A 23,354-nucleotide genomic window follows, 5' to 3' on the forward strand; every position below is an offset into this window, starting at 1 on the left:
TTCAACTAAGTAAAGATTAAAACATGAGTGTGAGCCACAGAAGACCCTGAAGATCAGTAGTGACCCTGGGAAGTCAAACAGCTTCCATCAGCAGAGCAGAAAATGTGACAAGCAAGGCTTTAGATTTGAACCCAACCATACTGATCATGACATTAAATTTAAATTTGTATGGTCTAAAAACATTGGTACATTGGACTAAAAAAGGAAGACCCAATTGTATGCTTTAAATATAAAGGCTCAAGTAGTGTGAAAGGAAAATGTTGAAAAATTCCACACAGGAAAAAGTGCAAGAATGTAGGACATGTGGCTAGAAAAATGGGATTGCAAGGACAGGCACGATCATAACCTTCCATTACATAGACATTTTCTTTAGCCGGGGGTTGATAGTCCCGGAAATGCGATTGCTAACAGTAGGACTGCCAGTGAAGGCCTCACAATTATGCAGTCCTTAGGGAGATGAATTTTTGGCACTATACTAAATAAATCCTTGTTGCTTTATTTTTTAGCATCTTAAAATCCTAAGTTATGATGAGTCCTCATGTGTAGTTTACATTAATGTTTATACATTTTTGGTCAAAAATAAGAAAGGAGATTTACTAATGTTTAGTGAACTGCTACTTTTTACTCCTCCCTCTTCCCTTTTCCCTTCCCTTCCCTTCCCTTCCCTTCCCTTCCCTTCCCTTCCCTTCCCTTTCCTTCCCTTCCCTTCCTTTCCCTTCTCTTTCCTACCATTTCCCTTTCCTTTCCTTCCCTCCTCTTCCTTCCTTTCCCTTATTTTCTCCTCCTTCTCCTTCTCCTCCTTCATTATTCCCTCCTCCTCTTCTTTTGCTCCTCCTCCTTTTTTTGTATTCTCAGTGTTTTTCTTTATCTCATACCCCTACCCTTTCCATATCTTCAGAAGTGCCTTGTCATTGTAAAGTGTGCATTTGAGTGTAAAAGTGATTCTATTTCTAGGAAGTTTTTACTTTTTTAAACTTGTTTCCCTTTGGTCTCTGTTATGAGTCAAAAATAGGTTACAGAATATAAAATAATCACAGAAAGAAAACATGGTAAAGAATAGACTTAAAAATTTGAGAGCTCAGAATTTTGTTCACCACATTGTATTGGTTGACCTTGTGTGAGAGAAAAACACTAACTGCATTTTTCAGGACTCCAACTGACTTACATATGTATAGCCACACTTATTTTTTTTTTTTTTCCCTCCGGTACTGGGAACCGAACTCACGACCTTGCGCTTGCCAGGCAGGCGCTTTGCCGCTGAGCTAAATCCCCAGCCCCAAGCCACACTTAAATATAAGTGTTTATGAAATGAACATAATCAGAAAAAAAATCAGGATGTGTGTGTGTGTGTGTATGTGTGGGTGTGTGTATGCACACCCTGAAGCAGTACCATAGAGATTAGATTAGGATAATGACCAAAGAATAGAAATCTGAAGTAGCAGATATTGGCTCAAAAGTTAGGAAAAAGTGTTCTAATAATCAGAATGCCTGAAAGTTGGAATAGCTATTTTTCTAAGACTGTTAATTTCAGTCATTAGAAATCTTAAAATAGAAGTCGGACTCGGGGTTTTTCCAACCTATGTGAAACTTTGGGTAAATTAGGAAAATGTACCCTAGCTAGTGGACATAGTAGAAGGTCCTGTCTCTGTATGAATGCATCCCATGCCAGCTACATGGCTTCGTGTACAGAGAGTGCCTTTCACTTCAGCTTCCACCTTCCCTCCTTGTGGGAGCTTTTGGCAGTGTCTCCTTATTAGAAACACCATAGATCAACTTGCTGAAGTAGGTATGAGTTAGAGGTTGGTGCCATTCAAGGTTATGAGTTTCTGTTTCCAAGTGTAGCTTGGATATAAATCAATGCTTTAGGCGTTCTGGTCTCTGCACAGGTGAAGCAGCATGCTGAAATCAAAAGTCCTATGAGAAGAATGTCGTTCTTTACTTGTGTCTCTCAAACACCATTAAACGTGTTCCAATTTATAACCTGCACAGTATTTCCCCAAAGACTCTTACCTCACTCCAGCCTGGCCCAGTTCCCTTATACTTCATAACTGCTCCAGGGACTCTCATATACCAGCCTCTCAAATTCTCTCTGAAGCCTCAGCCTATGAGGTCTTCTAACTCTCTTGTGCCTCCACCCTCTGTCCTGCATTTCCCTTCTAGGTTTTCCTCTCTCTGTTCTCCAGATTCTGTAGTATAGGAAAAAGGATCTGGGTTGAAAATTTTTTTTCTTAGATTCAAGAAGAACAATGGGAAGTTGAGTAAGAGAAGATAAAAATCCCTCCTTATATTTCCCTTACTACCTTTCAATCTTGTTCCCCACCTATTTTCCTGAATTGTAACAGCACAGGGGGAAAATCAGGCTGCAGCAAACTAGGTGCTTCTTAGGAAATTTCAGGAAGAGGAACATGGCATGTTGAAACTTACTAGGTACATTCTGTGTCTGCAGCTCCTTCTACTACAGCCTAAAGAAAGGTACAAAGATACAAAGCAAATTATGTGCGTAATATTTACACATAAAGAACTTAAAATGTTATGAGCTAGAATTAATAAAATCACATGAAGTAGATTTAAAGGAAGAAAACCAATAAACTGTGAAAATGACTACCGCTCTACACCCATGAGTAGCCTGAAGATTCCCTGAATATTGACTCTACAGCATGAGGAGAACTCTGGGATTCGAAGAAGTGTTCATGGAAGGAATATTGAGAAAGCGTTTAGAAATCTAATGGACCACAAGGCTAGAGAGATTGGTGCAGAGAGCACTTGATGAAGAGTCAAAGTAATGAGCAGGAGACATTATGTCTACCTAGTGGAAGGAAGGGCGTAAGTGGGGTGGAAGCCTTCTTCTTAGTGGAAATGCACTCTCTGTCCTCTAAGCTCCCACATCACTTATTGTGTAACCTGAATATTAATTTATCCCCCAAATATGGTGAATGTTTAAATTAAAAGTATTCATTACAATAAAAGACACATTACCATTAATCTCCCTCACAAATACTTCCCATCACTTTGAATACATGTTCTTTCTTGATCATACCTTGCATTTTATTCTACTGTAGTCATGGACCAACAGAAAAATTCTTCTTCTTAAAATACCATTTTGATCACATTATTGGTATGTTTGAATTTCTGTTGTCTCTGATTAAGAAAAACTTATTAGCAAAAGCAGTGTGACCGTTCTTGCTCCCCTCCCTGCCTCTCTGACTAGCTTCCTCTGAACTTTTTAATTCAACAAGTTTTTAATCCAACAATCACAATCTGTGTATACAGTGGAGTACATGGGACAAAGTTAAATATTGTTGTTTGTAAAGGAAAAGCCTGTCTGTTAGGAATGGATTCACATTTGCCTGGTGAATCCAGTTTTTATACCAAAAGAACAGGACTATGATGCTACAACTTTTAAAATGTCTCTAACTGGAACTACATGCCTCAAACCTGAGCTATTGAGTTGTTTGGAAATTTAATATAAGGTAAATAATAAGATACAAAACAAATTTTGTAGATAAAAATGATGAATCATTCTCCCTGACTCCGCTATTTTCTTTTTCTCTTATATATTTAGGATTCATTGAATTTAAGAAGAAGTATTATTGTATAGATACAAAGCAAGAGACGTCATCTTTGGGAGGCTAAAAATGTAGCTCTTCACTTTGAGAACAATGGGAGAAAGTGCAGCAGCGGTCCTTAGAAGTATCCAAGGGATCCAATCCTTTATTACTGTAGAGGCTTCCAGAAAACAGATTTCTATTCTCTGGACATTCAAAAATGCTGCAGCAAACTATATACATGGTACTTCTTTCTTGGCTTCACAATTTTAGTTAGGGTATTGGCTTTTTGGTTTAATTCCAATGGCACAGCTCATAAATGAAGGCTTTTTCTTCTGGAGTCTGAGAGAAACAATCATAAAATAAGAATCTTTGACAGTCTGTTTGTTCTATTACAAAATGTAACATCCCTTCTGAATGAGGAAAGACCCTTTAAAAGTTATGTGGACTGAGGATACCACCACACACTCAAATACTTATGGACACTTTAGAGAATAATTTGAAGGATATGCTATTTCTCAATAAATTTTAGTGACAATAGCACAAGTGTGTGAATTACACCGTTTAGAGAAACACAGAGATTTAAATCACTCATTTTGAGATAGGGAAAAGCACTAGCCACAAATATTTGTTCATTATGATACTTATTTTCCTAGCTCACGGGATGAAATTTCAGTTTGTTTATGAGAACTAGCAATTCCTTTACCGGACTGAGCAATGGCTAGTGAATGCTTTTGTGTGAATGAAATCTCACCTAATCAGGGGATAAAAAAGGATAAGGACCTTTACACTGCCACGTCATTTTACCGCAGTTTGTAGAACTGGCAGTTGTGGGATATTCTTGAAAGTATATACCTCCTAAAGAACTATGGCTAGATTCTCTGAAAATAATTTATACAACAGATCCCTTTGGCAGATTTATAATGCTGCATAGCTTGGAGGGAGAGACTGGACTAGCTGGATGCTTCCTGGTTGCATTAGCATAGCCCAGCCCACCTCCAACACACGCCCAGAACTACCTCATTAACCATCGGGATTGCAGCCAAAAATATAAAGCTACAGTGAATATAAAGGGAATTACTGGCGAGAGAGCTGTAGAGCAGCTCACCACTGAACCCATTGCTTTTCCAAGATCAGAAAAATATTACAGTAACAGGCACCACTCCTCATTCAGATAAGAATTCAAGGTTTTTATCTAGAATAATTAGCTGCAAAATAATAAGATATACAGTCCAGCTGCATCCATTTACATGCTTCTGTTAATTTCTCTCTCTCTCTCTCTCTCTCTCTCTCTCTCTCTGTCTGTCTCTCTCTCTCTCTTATTTATTTTCTGGATAGCTTTGACATTGTAAACCACAGACGAATTGGAGCCTGGCATTGGAAGGAGGTGTTCTGCAAGGATTTTTTTTTTCCTTGTCTAAAGAAGTTGACTTCTGCAAGAGGGAATCTGAAAAATGACAGGGGCAAAGAGGAAAAAGAAAAGTGTGCTCTGGAGCAAGATGCACAGCCCGCATTGTGAAGACATCAAACAGTGGTGCAGAAGGAGGCTCCCTATTTTGGAATGGGCACCACATTACAATCTGAAAGAAAACCTGCTTCCAGACACTGTGTCTGGGATAATGTTGGCAGTTCAACAGGTGACACAAGGTAATGTGCTGCATTTGCTTTTCTAGCTTAACGCAGAATGGATGTCACTTTGCTTCTTGGAAAAGTATTAGTGATCTAGGATTGACAGTTTATTTTATGAATTGAGTGTTTAATGAAATGGATATTAACTTTGGAAAAACAGGTACCAGGATATCTATATTTAAGAGATCTCCTAATTTCCTTTTAAATTTATTTTTGCTAGCAGTTAAGCATTGAACCAACTGTTGAATGGCATTACAGATTTGAAATATGAAAGTTCATATTGTTTTCGAGTAAAGAATCAGTCATTGTAGGAAAATGGGCTTTTATGACTTGATCTTGCCAGCAAAATTTCCTACCTTCACTGAATCAAGCTGTAAAATATTTCCTGGTTTGAATGCAATTGTTTTTGAACTTAATTAGCAGCACACAATTACCTGTTGTAGCCTTGAGAGGTGCTGTAAGCAAGGAACAAGGCTTTCTGTACATAAAGGAGGCTCTTTGCCAAGCTCATTATTTGCAAAGAGAATCCTGTATGTCCTTAGAGCTCATGTTTTACTGTGCGTATAGATTTGCTTTTGCACCCTCTTACCTCCAGATCTTTATCTCAATAAGAAATTTAAACTAGCCAGAAGTCTGATTTTAACATTTCCAAAGCAGATTTTAAATGATATTCTGGGTTTAGATAGGTGTTTCCCTTGGTGAGAGCTAGTTAACTAGGGTGTGTGTGCACGTGTATTTTCCCTAGAGGTATATTCATTATGGGTTTTGGCTAATACAGGTAATTATTTTCTACCTGTGGCAAGGAAAGAAACTGATTTCTCAGCCTTGAGAATTTGGTACAGTTTTCTTGGCACAGCCTCTTGTAGGTTTATATTTCCTTGTAATTTCACTGCCTCCTTGGCTTTATTATTTATACTGTTAAATTATAAGCACTCTTTTAATTAAATTATTCTGTTGCTGGAACGAACTGGAGTGTGTATTTTTGTTTCTAGCATGATTAGGAACATCTGCACTGGTGGCTTTAAGATCTATAATACTATCATATTTTATGGGATTCTATTTCACTGCATAGTCTTGTGTTGCATTTTTAATGACCGTTTTGCCAATAGCAAAGCATAGTAATCTTTTAGAAAAATGCAGAGTAAATAACAGGTTAGGGCATTTTGCTTTGCCTTTTTAAAATTTTAAATTCAACATGAAATTCACCATGCAATTGGAAAACTTAGGTGATACACTTCAAAAGGTTTTTTCACCATAGTTTCAGCATGTGTTATATATTTATTTTGCATAAATTTATTGTGAAATAGAAGTATGCTTTTAGTAGTAATTTGTTTTTACTTTGAAAAAATATCAAGTTAGTAAGAATGTTTGGGAGTATAAGAAAGTTTTTTGTTGAACAGCCTTAGTGATAGGGTTTATATGTAACTCTTTGGTAGTCAGTTGTAGAGCTTTTATTTGCATATAGATTTTGTGGAACTTTGTTTTGTGATTTGTGTATTTCATTGATTATGAAAAACACATTGGTCAACTGATGAGAAGCACAAAGCTTCCTCAGCTCTGTGTCATGGGAAGTTCCAGATCTGGCTGCTGCTCCTCTTGGAAGGCTACCAGGGAAGGGGCAAGGTATTAAAGAGCTTAAAGAACTTTTGCTGGTGTGTGAAAAGACTAATCCTTCTAAGGTACCTATGCCTTTAAAACAATTCCAGCAAATTTTCTCATGTTCCTCTCCTATGGAGAATTAAAAATTGAAATTTCATGAAGCTACAATTTACTACAAGGGTCACAGAACTATGTCCTTATATACATTATTTCTCCTTATCCTTAAAAAGTCCCGAGAGGCAGCACTCCCCCATCCATATAAGGAAATACAGGCTGAGAAGCATGAGAAATTTTCCCTGGATCTCATACCTGATAAGTGGGGGAATCAAGAACTTGATTCCAAAGCCAACACTCCTAACATTTTCAACTTATATTCTACACTGCCAAAATAACTAGACTTTTCACAGCACTCATGTTATTAGTAATAGGAGACATTTCTTTGGAAAGGTATGACCGTCCTTGCCTTCAAATTACTTTTGCATTCAGGTTTCACCTCTGTAGTTTTTAGACTCAAAGGCAAAGTGACAAGAAAAATAATTTCAGTGGATGCAGATTAAAGAAGACCAAACCTCCTGTTTGGGTGAACATGATATGGGTGACTATTGTCTGCTCCCTTTCATGAGGTAAATTAGAAAAGGGGGTAGTTTTTGTTCTTGAATCATAATGAAATGAAAGTATGCTTTTTAATCACCTAGCATAGAATATATGAAGTTATTGAAATAAATATTTTTTGACCTGCAAATATGGAAAGTTTATATGATTCAATCTAGTTAACTTTAAAATTCTTTTATCTCTATAAATGGATTTAAAATTAAGGATAGTGGAAACTATCATTTGAGTGTTCTCTGTGTGTCAAATACGAAGTCATTGTTTAAGGTTACTTAATTAAGGATTTCCTAGTTTTGAAATGTAAGTATTTTATTTACTGCTGTACTTGACCCATCTCAAGTCTATTTTGGGTTGATTGTGCTCTGTCTAATTTCCTTTCCTCTCTTGGTATTCAGACACAGCTCTTTGGTCTTTCTCTGGTGTCTCTTTGGCCTCCTCCTCTTAGGATCCTTTGCAGATTTTGCTTCTTGCTGTTTCCCACAAAGATTGGCATCCTGGAGACTAAAGCCCTGGCCTTCTCTAAAAGCAACCTAGGCAATTTCCTCTGCATAAAAGACTGCTCACCATCGCTCTGCCCGTGAGACGCTCCTCACCCTGAGGTCCACACGTGTACCCACGCAAACCTAGAGTGTTCTCAGAGTGCATCAGCTGCAAGCTTTAGTGCTCTGAACCAAACCAAATGACTCTGCCATCCCAGTCAGAATTATAATAATGAATAACAGCGGTAGTCAGATTTAGGCACAAGCATGAGCGCCTGTGTGAAAGCACCTGACACACATACAACAGGAAAGTTCAGAGAAGTTATCTGAAGTCACACAGTAAATAAATGGAAGAGGTAAGATTTGAACTCAGGCAGTTTGGCCTCAGAGGTTGTGCTCTTTTCAGCTAGACTTGCTGTCATTGAAAGTGCTACGAATTGTTCTCAATTCTCCTCTTTTTTTGTCACCCTGCCCACAAGCGTATGGTCAGTCACTAGATTCTTTCTTTTCTATCCTCTAACTTTCTTTCCAACCAAATATGTGGTCTTGGTTCAGGACCTTTGTTGCCCTCTTTCTGCATTGTCTTCAACATGAAATCCTCTGGAGTCTTCATTCTTGGCTCTGTCTCCACCTATAGGCCGTATTCCATAATGCAGCAGTGAGAGTTAGAAAAATCTGACTATACTCGTCCCCTGTTCAGAATGCTTTAATGACTCACTTTCTTTTAGTACAAAAGCCCATCCACTTTGCAGATGCAACCATCCATCCAATTTGCTCACCCAGTGAAGCAATCCAGTTTGATGATTAATAATTGGGGCCTCTTTATATGAAGCTCTACTGAAAGAGATCTCTACTCTGAGAACCCCTCTCAGTCTCCTGGGAAGACATGTGCTCTCGTCCCTCCTACTCCTGTTGTACTTTTTACATATCTCTGTGATAGGCTTGATTTAACACATTGTATTATAAGCTTTTGGCACAACTCTCTCTAAACTGGTCTCTAAGCTCTTGAGACTAAGTCATTGTCTTCATCATTTTACTCCTATCAACTTGTAGTAACCTAGCACGTAGAAGTATGTTTTTAATAAATAGTAGAAGAATTAAAATGCTCTAGAAGCTACTGATTGTTCTTTTGCTGCTTACTGCCACTGTAGAATGTTAAGTTTAAATTAATTCTTATGTTTTAAAAATAAGTGTAGTAAAGATACTGATGGGGGAAAGTGTACTAACATTGAGCAATGAATTTCTTTTAATTTCTCTTATTTTTTTGAAGTCATAAACTTGCAGCCCTCTAGACAAACTGGCCAGAAGATACCTCTTTGTCTCAGTATCAATTTTTTCCTCATCTTACATTAACAAGGATGGGCAGTTCATATAAAACTCCAGATGCCTTGCTTTCAGAAAGGTGGGAGACAGGGTCATACAGAACCCACAGTCTCACACGGCAGAAACCCGCTGGATGTCACCACAGGTGATCCCCATTAGACAAGGCGTGTGCTTTGCATCCTGCCACCGTCCCTGCCCCTTACTCAGCCACCCTACTGTTCATATTCCCATACTTGCCTCGCCCTATGAGTGGCTAAATCTTTCCCTGCCAACATGTGTTCTAACATGTTTTGTTGAGATATTTTCAACTCACCCTTAAATAAAATATTTATAAAGAGACTACATAACACAGGTTCTTAAACTGACCTATAGACCCTTAAGGCCTGTGTACCTGGCCTCGGACATTCCAATATAGATAATTTCTTCATAATCCTATATATTTTTGCTTGAATAAATATTAAGATACATGTGTTCATTTTAAAGAAATAAAGAAAAGAAACTCTAGGCCATTCTTGCATCATGTTCAAATGTTTTTAGAAACTATTTGTGGTTTTTAAAATATTTTTAAAAATTCTAGAGCTCTCATTATTATCATCAGGTAAGAGTCATGATAGCCATCTACCACCATATTCTTTAACTGGTATCTTGAAAGCCCCCACTAATGAATATATTTGTAGATGAGCAAATATTTGTAGAGGATGTCATGATCTTAAAATACGTTACCAACGGGGCTGGCAAGCTAACCAGTATAAGACTGGTCTTTTGAGTATTTAGTTCATATTCTATCCTACACGAGCACTTGGGGCTTATTTTGTTTCTAGCAGAACAACTCAAGCATTGAGACAGGGTGGAAACCTAAAATGCATGACTTGCTGTATAAGAACCCAACCCACCGAGGAGGAATAGGAGAGTGTTTTGCTTGAATTCCAAGTGATCACCTAGAATTTTTGTTTCTAAACCATGAAAATTTTAAGCTGCCACAGGGCCGCCTGATGTTCAATTCACAGCGTGTTGGGCCTCAGACAAAAGATGGATGTTGCTTATAATTATGCAGAACGTGTGGCGGGACTGGCACCGAAACATATGTGTGGGAGCCGAGCTTTGCTGCACTCCCGAGGGCAGCTTAGTGACATGTGGAACAATAAGTGGAAATTCCTGAAGCATACTGCATGGCAAAGATTAAAGGCTTGTCTGGGAATTCTCTGCGTGCTTTCAGCCTAGGGGAGCCAGATCCTCGCCTTAGCTGTGTGTCTCCAACCCAACTCTCTGAATCACTGCATCTTCATACTGGTGACTTTTCTTTTATCCAGGAATACGGCAGCTAAATATTCCTAAAAAAAGCCTAAATTCTACTGGCCAGCCTGCCCTCCCTTCCAGTGTACAGAAGAGCTGAAAACACTTTGCTGGCTTTTCCCTCATCCCATAACCCATCCGCTCACTGGAGTTCCTGACTTCTTCGGTACTTCTGATTTTCTTCCATTTTTCCTCACTGTGGAAGAATGATTAGATACTGAAAGACTATTTATTACGAGAATGCGTCCTGTACTATTTCAGGCATGTGAAAGAGCCATGACCTCCCCTTTTAGGGTGTAAGCAGTATCTGCAACAGTAGCGGTGAGTGTGAAGGTCAGGTACGTGGCTCATGTAGACCTCTGTGGCAATCGCAAGAAGCTTCTATGTTTGTGACTTAGGATGTGTCCCTGTTGCTTTTAATTACTATGTCTCAGGTTTGTTGGTTTAAGTGAAGATCAGCTTCTAGCTCTACTGTTGGAGTCCAGGCTGATCACACTGACTGAGTGCCCCTACACCAGGACTCTCAACTTTGTGAACCTGTTGGAAGCACCTTGGGACTTATGAATATACTGATCGCTGCATCTCATCTTGAATAAATGAATCACGTTTTACTAAAGGTGATGCCTAAGCCTAGAGGCATTGTTTTTCTTTCTCCTCCTTCTTCCCCTTGTTGTTTCCCTCTCCTCCTCCTCCTCCTTCCACCTCTTTCTCCTCTTTGGCTGTTGCTTCTTCTTCCTCTACTCCTTCCCCTTCCTCGGATCCGTAGTACCCCTCTTCACTTCTGTTTCTTCCTGTTTTTCTTCTTTTTCCCTTCCTACTGCCCCGCTTCTTCTTTCCATTATCCAAGACTCTTCTATGCGGTGATGTTGACAGCTGCATCCAGATACTTACTGGTCCAGGTGAAAGCTTGTGGCTCAATATTATATACATGACATAATTCCATACTCTTGGCTAGTAACTGGCTCAGGAATAAGATCTGCTGTCTAGGTTCAAAGGTATGGGCTTACCACACAACAGGCTGGTCATTTATGATTTTAAAATTGTAATGGCAAAAAATGACCCAGGTGGCCCAATCAGTCTGGGTCCCAACACCTGTGTGGGGCCTTTCAAGGACCAGCTTCTTTTGTATTGGAACTGAAGACAGTAAGGATGAGGCACTTTGATAGCTTCTCAATACCTCCATGCTTTAAAAATGAAGCCAACCTAGCACAAGAGCAGAGAGAAACTGGGTCCTGCTTGCAGCTAACACATCCTTGACTTTGCCCTTGTGTGTGCAAACAGCTTTTTTCTTTGCTTACGTAAGTTTAAATTGAACTTCTAATCACCTCAATGACACATTTGAATGTTATTATAATTTAAATGTGTTATGCAGATTATTTATAATCTCACAAACTCCAAGAAGATAAATATTAGTGCACTGTGTATTCTCAGGAGGTGAGAAGTTTGAGGCTCCCAAGAACATTGGGTGAATTGCTCCCAATTCTAGTAATGCTAAGGTGGATTCATGCATAAAACTTTAAGTGCAAGTCTTTCTGACATCCAAGCCTATGTGTTATGATTTGTGACTGGATGTCCTGGAAAAGCCTCATGCAGTCATGGGGCAGGCTTCTAGAGTTTGTGATTGATTCATGGTCCAATGCTGGGATTATGGGTATGAGTGCTACACCCACCCGGGGGCAGGTTGTTTACATACAGTATAAGGGAGGGAAAGAGGCTTGCTCTTTGCCGCTCCTCCCTTTTTTGCTTTTATTGTTTTTGCTGTTTTTCACTGCCATGAACTGTTGCCCTGTGTCACTCTGCCTTGGAGCCAGCCAAATATGACTGAAACCTCCACCAACTGTAAGCTAAATAAACCTTCCCTTCCATAATTCTAGGCATTGAGCATTTTGTCTCAGCAATGAGAGAAAAGTAACTATGACATCATGCTTCTGCCTTACTTAAGCCTTTAGTCTTTACCTATAGGGGCTTTCTGGAAGGTTTCCCCTATTTGTTTCTAGAATGGTAGGAGCAACCTGGGTGGAGCTGGAGCTGGCTGGGCTTCCTTTAACATCAGCCCCTCAGGCAGTGGTTTACTATGATGAATATCACCTCCATTTACAAAATAAAGCCAGAGTTTCATGTTGACACCAGAAGAGATCTCTAATAGTGTGAAGAATACCTATTCCACAAACTACTGTTCTTTTTCTTAAGAATCTCTTGGGGCCCCATGCTAGAGAAGTGTGGGATGGGAGAGGGAAGGGAAACATGCCTTCCCACTGGCTTGAGCATCACAGAGCAATAGGTTTTCTCATGTAGCACAGGTGACAAGGAAAAACACTGTTTGAATGAGATTTTACCAAAGAAAAGAGGGCAATAAAAAGGACAACAAAAGTACAGTAGAATCTAAAACTAGAACCATGGAATCCCAGCACCATGGAATCTGTTCCCAGGACCATGAATATGAAATCCTGTTTTATTTGGTTTGGTGCCAAAATTTTCTCAGCTCTGCTGTTCTCCATCAGAGCAGATACTGGCTCTCATCCTGATCCCAGCCCAAGGCACCATTGCAGACATGTACAGTGTCTCATTCTCAGTCTAGGAGATCAAGGACTGCCTTAGCGCCCCTAACCTTTCTGACATTGGCGATGTCTGCTCACCAGGCTGGGAGGTTCTATTCTTGTCCACCTTGAGCCATAGGAACACACTTCCATGTCATCTAAATAGCATTTCTCTAAGCAAAAAACCTGATCATGGTTTTTCACTCCAGTCTTTATGCATGATTGACTTTTTTTTCTCTGATTACATTTTGTTTTTCTTCAGATAATCCATTTCCATGGCTTCAATTTCTTCCTTTCTACTGGTGAATTGTAGAAATAAATTTCCAGCCCAATTCTGTCTTCCAGAGAGATATAAATCCACAACTAGATATAAATATCCAGCTTCCTGAATGTCTCTCAGGGATGTATTTAAAATGGAATACATCATTTCCCCCTGTCAAGCCAGTTCTTAGCCTCTATTTTTTTATAATGAAAGTTACCCCCCGCCTACCATAACTACTTATCCGTGCCAGAAATCTGGGAATGATCCTGATTCCTTTTCCCCCTTACCAGCCACATTCTATTTTTTTTTTTTTATTTTAAAGAGAAGAACGATAAACAATAAAAACAATGGTATGAAATTTCAAAACAGGATTGTAGGACAGTAACAATGTTCAGTACATTGTGCATTGTTATCTTCAAAGTAGTTGCTCATAATACAAGATATATGCATGAAAAACTGATCAAGCAATATAGGCATATGCCTGTCCTTTCAATGAGCTAATGACAATTAGTAGCATATCTATCTTAACTATCACATATGTGTGTGTATAGATATATTTTTTCCTTTCCCCTTCTTTCTTTTCTCCTTTTCCCCACTCTAGTTTCTCTTTCCTTTTGAGCATTTTCTTCCCATTTCACAATATCTATTCTACATTTTGGGTCTTATTTACTCCAGCTTCTTACACTAGGGAGACAATACGATGTTTACATATGCAAGACTGATTTATTTCACTTATAAGTTTGGACTCAAGTTGCACCCATTTCCCTATAACTGTCTCAGATTTATCCTTCTTTATAGCTGAGTAGCACTCCATTGTGTAAAAATACCACATCTTTTTTTATCCATTCCTCAGTTGATGGGGCATTTGTGTTGTTTCCAAGATTTTGATATGACAAATTCTGCTGCTATAAACATGGGTGCGCATATATCAAATGGCCACGTTCTATTAATCAAGTTCCATAAATTCTTTCCTGTAAACATCTCTCAAATATATTTGGTACCCCTTGCCTTTGTGGCAATGTCTGTGGTGGTAGTAAGGTAAGCAAAACTAATATTTGCTTAATGCCTAAAATATTCCATACACTGTACTAAGGATTGTCTGCATACTATACTAACCTTCATAATAAGAATGATTTTATACCGTTATTTTTTGTATTTTATGGATGAAGGGAAATTGATTAATTTTCTCAAAGGCAGAGACAATGTTTAAATTCAAGCCTTTGTGTCTGGCAAGCCCCATGGCTCTACCTTTATTGGGTCACCACAAGCCACCCCTTGCTAGCTAGCATATCTTCCCATGTCTACTTCTGTCCCTCTATCATCACCTTTAAACTGCAACAAATAAAATTTCAAGACAGTGGAGAAACTTTCAATCTCTTCCAGCAACTAATACATTCCTAGGTCTGTTGATTATGAGGTTCCTCGGGCACGGTAATGATTTTCATGCTTTTGAGATTTCACATGAATAGCCCATTACAGCATGAAAAGATGGTGTGCTTTATCTTAACCCTTCTAGGGATTAGAACCATGGACTTCTGATTAATAATCATTTGTGGACCAAGAGAATATGTTTTCACACTACTCTGATGCTTAAATACATGTAAATTTACCCCAGAGACCTACTTGTAGTGTTACTTAACCCTGAGCCTCTGATCGCGTGAAGCCTCTGATGATGTGGAGCAGACAGCTGGCTGTACTGTGGTCTGCTAATAACAATGGTCAGACAGCCACAAACCAGTTACCAGATGGAAATAACTTTCATCATTACCCACACAGTTGGGGCTTGATTTTGTATGTGTAGTTCTTAAAAATGCCTACCACTGCTTAATTATTTTGTTTTCAAGAATCCTGAAATCATCTTGTGAGTGTCCTGTATTCATTTCCATTAAAAAAACATTTGACAGAGTATACAGTCTTTTGCTATGTTCTTGGAAAGACACAGAGAAGTATAAGACAACAATCCAGGCCACAAGGGGCTTATTATTTTTTCTTTCCTCAGAAATGTGCACAAAAGTATATGAGAAAATGATCTTGTTATTTCAACCCTGAAGTTATCTTTCTGGTATGGGTATGTAAGGGTGGGAACATTTTCTTAATGAAAGTTTATGGAGTATTGATTTCAGCCACTTTTTGCCTTGAGTAGGTTGTATAACTCAGAGAACTGCCAAAGAATTATGTTTTTATTTAGGAACGTGGAGACTAGTACAATCCCATCTACATAAGATAACATGAACTGAGTATTTGGTGGTAAAAATTGGACCAATATAGAGGACAAAGTGGTGGTCTTAAAATGCTAGCAAGATTTGATGAGCTATGGACATATGATATTACATGAAATGGCATTTTAAGAAATCGTATCCTATTGGTCACTTTTGTTGGAGGTGATATCTAGGGAACTATATACACAGGTGACATCAGGGGAATGATAACCAGTGCCCCACTTTATTAGCTCTTAGTGCACAAGGTTTACCTCTAGCAAAATTGGAGTGGAGCAAAATAGCTTAGAACTGTGATCTAAGGTTTTTAAAGCTGAAGTTTGAATGTGCTTGTGGGAAGAGAAAGAGAAACATATCAAAGCTTACTTTGAGGCAGTCTCTGGTTCTTTTATCATGGCAATAGCACAGGCTAAGAAATAGTAGAAGAGAGAAAAACATATGCTCTTGGACATGACCTTCCCTGACCATGAAATGTGTCCTCCTTAGGGTGTTCAACTTTGACCTCTACAATTAGCAACACTCTTCTTTACTGTGGGAGGCAGCAGGTAGCAGAGAAGAGTCGGAGAGCTGCTTGACAGCTAGCTCAGAGGTTGAAGCACTGTATATATATATATATATATATATATATATATATATATATATATATATATAGAGAGAGAGAGAGAGAGAGAGAGAGAGAGAGAGAGAGAGAGAGAGAGTGGTAGATAGAATCCTGACCTAGAAGCCAGGTCAGGCTCAGGCAGGCTAGCTAAAACATACAAACTCAATCTGGCAAGTGTGAAATTTAACACTTAAATGTCAACCTGTGGGACAAGGACACAAAAGGTAGAACTATGGGAATAAATTGTCAGAAGTTATGGTAAAGTATATGAACAATTCAGAATTAGTGTCTGGGTTCAAAATTCTGAGTAAAGGAGTCTGAGTTATAGGGTACAGAGTCAGCAGAATTTCTAGATCTCAGAGTTTTTCTAATCTTCTACCCAATATACAAGCAGTCCTCGAATTTTGGTGGGTGAGGCTGAATTTAGGAGAGACAGTGAGGCAGTGTACCTGGCCGGCATGAGAACTGAGGGAAGAAGGCACCAGCCTGCAGCTGTCATTGAAGGTTATGTACTGGGGTCTCCCATCCTCGCATTTGAACATCAGATTGGTCTCTGCTCTCCTGGTGATTATCCCAGGGCCATTGATAAAATTGTTTGACTTGTTTTTTTTTTTCTCATCTGAATATGGAAGGTGTGAGCACAATTTCCGCACCCCTCCAGTGCCTCTCAGATTTGAAAAGGATGGGAAGTTTTCCTGATATTGACCTTTAAATATTGACTTTAAATATTAAAAATTTCTGGATTCTGAGATCTTTGAATCTCTGTAACGGAATTATAAGCCTTGAAGGGTGTTGACTATAGTGCCTAATCCAATGAATATTTAAGCACAATTATTAATAATAAAAATAAAATTTTAGCATAGCATTTAATATGTGAATGAACCATTTCTTTAGGGTAAATCCATATATATGTGGAAACTTACCTTGCATGCTCAGAATCTCTAATTTACAAATCTTTCTAATGGTTCCAAACTAATTTTATCTCAAGTTTCTGAATGGTAATTGTCTTGGTTACTTTTCTGTTGTTGCTGAGACAAAATACCTGACAGCCAGAGTTAAGGAAGGAAAGATTTATTTAGCTTACAGTTTGTGAAGGTTTCAGTCTATAATCAGCTGGCTCCAAGGCAGAGTGGCACATGGCAGAGGGCAACAGTTCATGGCAGCAGAAGATAGCAAAAGCAGCAAGAGCAAAATGGAGGAGTGATAAGCAAGCCTCTTTCCCTCCCTTACACTGTATGCAAACTACCTGCCTCAGGGCTGGTGCAGCACTCACATTCACAATCCCAGCATTGGACTATGGATCAATCATAAACTCTAAAAGGCCACCCCATGACTGCATGAGGCTTTGGGGGGACATCCAGACACAAACCATAACAGTAATTTTAGGATTACTGGTTTACAAAACAGTCAAAGGTGGTTGTTCCTGTCTGATCTCAAAAGCTATTTCATAGTTGCTTAGAATTAGTGAGGCCCTCAGTTCAATCCCCAGTAGCAGTCAATCGACCAATCAGTCAATCTACAAATCTATAATACAAGCATGTAGGCATGTCAACTGAAAGGTATTATTTCATTTTTGTAAGCCCCTGAGGTACAAATTGAACTGTAAAGTACCAATTATCATGTAGATACAAGAAATCTGTTAGGGCAGCTCCTTCTGCTATTTTGAGGACCTGGGACCACATGATCTTGACCTTCTAGCCTTGCCTTGCTGCATTACTTCCAGCATTGTATGGGGGCTATATTATCATAAAAATATACACTAATAGAAGATTTTGGTGTATGCAACTGAATGGAGATATTCAGTTTATATCTTGTCTCTTATTTTGAAAGAAAGTTCTTCTTGTCTGAAACCAACTTTAAGAACAATTTTCTATTTAACATGATATTTAAGCCTGGAAGCCCACTTAGCAAAAATGTTAATGACATCATCTGCTATAAAAATTCCAATCACTTATTTAACTGTTTCTGTGTGCCAGTGCAATGTTGGGCTGTCTTTTTCCTGGATGTCCCCTACTTCTCTTATTTTCCTTCCTGTCCCCTTTGCAAGGTTCCTTCTTCAAGTCTTAAAAAATACTACCCTAATCCTGGTGCAATAGATTAGGCATTTCTCATATGACTTTATAGCTCCTATAGCCCTGTAAAAGAAAATGATGCTCTTTAAAAAAAGTTTTATGTGTAAACATTTATTCATTCTTTTTTTTGCTAAATTTTAAGATTGATAAGGCCAGGAATAATATCATACCTATGGTTATTTATTGTTAAATTGCTTGTACCTAGTTAGGTAAACAGCACAAAGAAGGCATTCAGTAAATGTTAGTTGAATCCTGCTTGGCTGGGAGTGTGGCTCAGTGGGAAAGTTTTGCCTAGTATGGCTCAAAGCCATCCCAGCACTGAGAAGAAAAACTTACTGATTGAAGTTCACAGAGGTTAAATAACTTGGGCAAAATCTCCTCGACAAAAAGAGGTGAAGCTGAGATCCAAATCCTTGTTTCTCTATTTCCTGATTTTATAACATGTACAGCAGTTCTAGAGGACAACTAGGTAGTGCCAGAGGTGATGGGCCTTCTGTTGCAAACCCCATCAAGAGGAACCCACTTCTCACAGGAACATTCTCTACCGGCAGAGATTCATGCTTCTGCAGCTTCTCCCTAGAACCGATAGTGGCATCAAGAAGTTCAGGTAAATTAATTCTAACATTTTTTCACAAGTAACACCTGTAGAAAAATTATAATCATTTAAGAGAAGCACTCTTAAAGATAAATATAAGTTAAGAAGCTGTGGTATCAGTACATAGTCCCAGATATATAACAGCCCTGCCACTCTGCTACTTCAAAATGTTGAATTTTTAGAATTCAAAAAATTTTAACTACTACATAAAATCACAAAATTGTACATATTTGTGGAGTACCATTTCAGTATATGTATACATTGTGGTATGTGTAAATCAGGTTAAGAGCATCTATCTGCTCCAATATTTATCATTTCTTTATGGAAAAAACCATCCAAAACCTGTTCTTCTAGCTTTTAAAAATATAAAGCACATTGTTGTTATCTTTAGTCATCCTACTGTGCAATGGCACATCAGAACGTCTTGCACTTGTCTAATTTAGGGCGTTCTGGTCAACCTTTCACCATCTCCCATCCCATCTCCACCCCCTACCTCTCCTCAGCTCTGGTAACCACAACGTTTATGGGAAATGTATTGTGGAGTGCTTGGCTTTCTGTGCCTGGCTTATTTCATTTAACATGATGACTTCCAGATCCATTCATGTTGTCTCAAATATAGCAACAGGGTTTCATTGTTACTTCTGAAAAGTATTCCACTGTGGATATGTACTACATTTTCTTTACCCATCCATCAGTTCATGGACACTTATGTTGTTTCTATCTCTTTTTATCTCTCATGGAATTTAATGTGGATTTGGAAAACATAGTAAGGGCTTTTTATATAGACTGTAAGAGAGACCTCAGGCTTGGACTCTGACTGAGTCACTAGAGCAGGTCATTTGCCTACTTTTAAGATATAGTCTTACAATATGTAAAATAAGAATAATAATACATAACATAGACTTTGGAGAAGAAAGTAGATAATATAAGGTGCTCAGAGCAAAACTGAGTAAAGGTGAGGTGCTTGATAAGCGCTATTATTATAATGCATTATTATTATCATCTATTTGCTATGAGAACATAACTGGTGTTGGAGATTATAAAAAGAAACTCTACAAAGAGACATTTTTATCTATATTGTTAGTTGTTATATCTCAAGTGCTTAATTCTAGGCAGATGTTTTTCTGCCTGTAGGCTTTAGCTCTGATACTTGTAGGTCATAAGATGAATGTCAGTTTTGCAAGAAATTGTCCAAAAGCAATTACATTAGAGGAGTTGTAGGCATCATACAAAATATTAAGGCCACACCTCCCTGAAGTTTGCCAAGGGTGGGTGCGTCAAACTTGCTGCTGGTCATTATTGATGCCTTTTGCAAGATACACATCTTTTTAACACCTGCAGGGTACTCTGAACGTTCATACACATGTTCTAATTCTCTCCGGTTCCTCATTCAACCTCCCTCCCCTACCTACCCAGCTAAAAAAGAGTCAGTTATAAGTGAATCCAAAAGAATAGGAAAAGATGCCAAACAGTCTAGTTATCATCTTAGGCTCATTGCATCATTCTCTTTGGGTCTCTGGAGATGCCAGCCAGCACTGATGTCCATGCCTGGATAAAAGGATGTTTTAGCAACTGTTGTGTCCTGTGGGTCCACGACCATTCTCATTTAGCTTATTGTGCATACTGTTTGGGATATTCCTGGAGAATAGCAGTGTGCCCACAAAAGCTCATTATTGCTTTCATATGATACTGGGTGGCCAAGCTTTCTTCTTATCCTAGATTTCACTGTATGAGAAGAGAATGCTGGCCTAGCTGCAGCTGTGTGCCCTGTCTGACCAGGCAATTGCTATCCAGCATTGCCCAGAGTCAGGGATTAGGGATGTGTGCCTTTCTCTCTGCTTGGTATTTCTTCTTTTCCCTGTGAGCGTTAATGCTTGGTATTGTACCCATCCTTTCGAAGCCCATCAGCTAACTAATACTCTTTAGAAGTAGCTGGATTAACTTTAAGTAGTAAATTAACGCTTTCAGAGCAATTTTTGAAGTTAAGCCATCACATTCTGAAACATGATCATCATCTCACATGCATGATTTAATGTTTACTTCTATAATACTGTGACTATACAAAGTTAACTGATTACCTTTTTTCCCATAAACTAAAATGGGTATAATTAAGTAATTCCTTTTACTAAAAACATTAAGAGGTAGAAACGACAAGGAGAACATCCTGCTATTTCTATTAGTGATTCTGAAAAAATAATTCATTGAGTTTTAAAGCTACGTCAGAAAACAAACACAGCACTATGTGCATTCATACAATTTTTAAAATATTAGGTTGTATTCATATGCCCTTTTTTTTTTTTACTTTTGAAAGAAGTAATTAATCCTTAATGTAGTGCTAGGGACCCCGTTCATGTTCATTAAGCTGGGTTCTGTAGTTACAGTGACAATTCCAGCAGATCCTAGGAGGAGGGGGTGGTGTTCACCAGAATCTTCTCCCAAATCAGTCCTACTTGTAGCCATGATCATTTTTTCCTTACGGACTTACATCTGGACTAGAACTGGCCATTCTGCTCCCATCCTTTCTTGAGCTTGGCTTTCTGAGATTAGAAGCCATGTTAGAACTCTCTTTGGAATCCACACTCAACTGTCCCTCTTTCTACTTGGACTAAACTTTGCTAAAACAGAACACTTATTATTATTATTATTGTTATTATTGTAATTATTTACCAACAACCTATTTAAAGCTCTTAGCCAAAGCTATGAATTGCTGATGCTTTAATGCACTATATCTATCTTATCATCCACCTTCTTCCACTCAAATTTGTTTTCTTTCATATCACATTCCGATGTGGAGAACCAGAGGTTGCCATTGTAGTTTCATTTTCTTTTTGGTCTCAGAGTTTAAAATAAACATGGTAATAAAAAACCACAAAGAAATGGGGATATTTCACGCATATTTGGGTTTTTATCTGCACACTTACCTCTGGCTTCTGTGAAATCACATTGTTTCTCATTCTTCCTTTCCCTTTTCCTTCTGATCCATGACATTTGTCCTCCTCTCTTGCCTGAACTTTCAGTGATATTTACATAGCCAATGTATCCTTAGGGAATGAACTACACTTTCGAAAATGTCCGTAGAGTGTTTTCTGCCACCATTTGCTTTTCTTAGGGTCTGGCTCTCTCATTCAAGGACAATAACTTCTGAAAACACCTCTGAATGCGGACAAATCATTCTTCCGCTGTCCTTGGTCACTGATGTTTATAGCGCATTATACTTGCATATGTTTGTGTGGTTCAATATTGCATCCCCATTTACATGTGCCCTTTCCAACGCCAATTTTTGTTCAAATGGTCATACATCTTTGAAAGTAAGGTATTTCAACAGAAATTTATTAAGGGCACTGTCTCTTCCCTGCCTAATTTCTCTTGGGTGACACCTCTTATGGCCTGTGGAATTGGAGTGGCTGTGAATCTTTTTTGGGATCTGGATAAGATGAAGTTCTCAACAAGACGTTTAATATGGAACTGTAACAAAGGCATTGTCAACACATTGGTTAATTCATGTCTGCATTTCAAATAATACCTAAATTTCTTCCCAGGAAACCTGAAATGCCCCAAAATTATATTATGAAGAATTAATAAAGACTTTCTGAATTCATACTTCACATGATGTGGTTAGCTAATTATAAATTAAATAAAATTTTCTAACATACAAATATAAAACAACTTAATGTTATTTTAGTCTAATTTCCCTTAAATTAGAACCTGAGTTGGCCCTTTCTAAGTTTTCTTTTAAGAATTTTCTCCTCAGGTCCTTTGTTCATGTTTAAATTAGATTTTTTTTTCTTGCCATTGAGTTGTTTGAATTCTTTTTTTAATTTTAAAAATAAAAGGAGGAAAACATTAACAGACAGACAACCTTTTACAAAATACAAAAGAACAGTACAGACAATACAGAGTTACAAACAAAGCGGTAAGAAATTAACAATGCTTGTTGTATTACATATTGATGTCTTCAAAGTGGTTTCTCATGAAAACTAATAGACATATGCAGTATTGATCAGTCAAGGAATCATTAACAGTTTCTTTCAGCAAAGAAATAGAAGACAGTCGATTAACTATATTAACTATCCCGTATATACATACATACAAAATTTCTCCTTCTTTCTCTTTTCTTTTCCCACATCCCAGTTGCCCTTTACCTTGAGCGTTTTCCTATCATTTCCCAATGTCTATCTTACCTCCGAGTTTATATTAACTCTTTCAGGTTTTACACTAGTGAGACAATGCGGTGCTTTCACATGCAGGTCCGATTTATTTCACTTATGAGTATGGTCTCTAGTTGTGACCATTTACGTATAAAAGCCTCGAGTCTATCTTTCTTTATAGCTGAGTAATGTTCCATTCTATCGAAGTACCACAATTTTTTTATCCAGTCCTCCGTGGATGGGCATTTGGGTTGCTTCCACAATTTAGCAATTACAAATTGTGCTGCTATGAACATAGGTGCACATATATCACTGTGATACGATGTTTTTAGATCTTCTGGGGAAATACCCAGCAGGGGAATAGCTGGGTTGAATGGAACCTCTAGTCCTAGTTTGCTGAGGAATCTCCAAACTGATTTCCACAGTGGTTTCACCAGTCTGCATTC

The 23,354-nt window shown here is 38.3% G+C and overlaps 1 protein-coding gene across 4 annotated transcripts in view; it reads left to right on the forward strand.

The window, feature by feature from the left end:
• The window catches only part of Slc26a7 (solute carrier family 26 (anion exchanger), member 7), a 149,950-nt gene that overhangs the window by 7,118 nt on the left and 119,478 nt on the right, over window positions 1–23,354 (forward strand). For 2 of the 4 annotated variants that reach the window (XM_005381771.2, XM_005381773.2), the window contains exons 1-2: window positions 4,635–4,732; window positions 4,884–5,192. In XM_005381771.2, the coding sequence (XP_005381828.1) occupies window positions 5,000–5,192 (193 nt within the window). In that variant the 5' untranslated portion in view covers window positions 4,635–4,732; window positions 4,884–4,999. Of the gene's footprint in view, window positions 1–3,629; window positions 3,790–4,634; window positions 4,733–4,883; window positions 5,193–23,354 lie in introns of those variants that run through there. The other 2 variants (XM_005381772.2, XM_013512844.1) reach the window with 2 other exon arrangements.

This window comes from Chinchilla lanigera, unplaced genomic scaffold, assembly GCF_000276665.1.
Source record: "Chinchilla lanigera isolate Chin_1 unplaced genomic scaffold, ChiLan1.0 scaffold00016, whole genome shotgun sequence".
Lineage (NCBI taxonomy): Eukaryota > Metazoa > Chordata > Mammalia > Rodentia > Chinchillidae > Chinchilla > Chinchilla lanigera.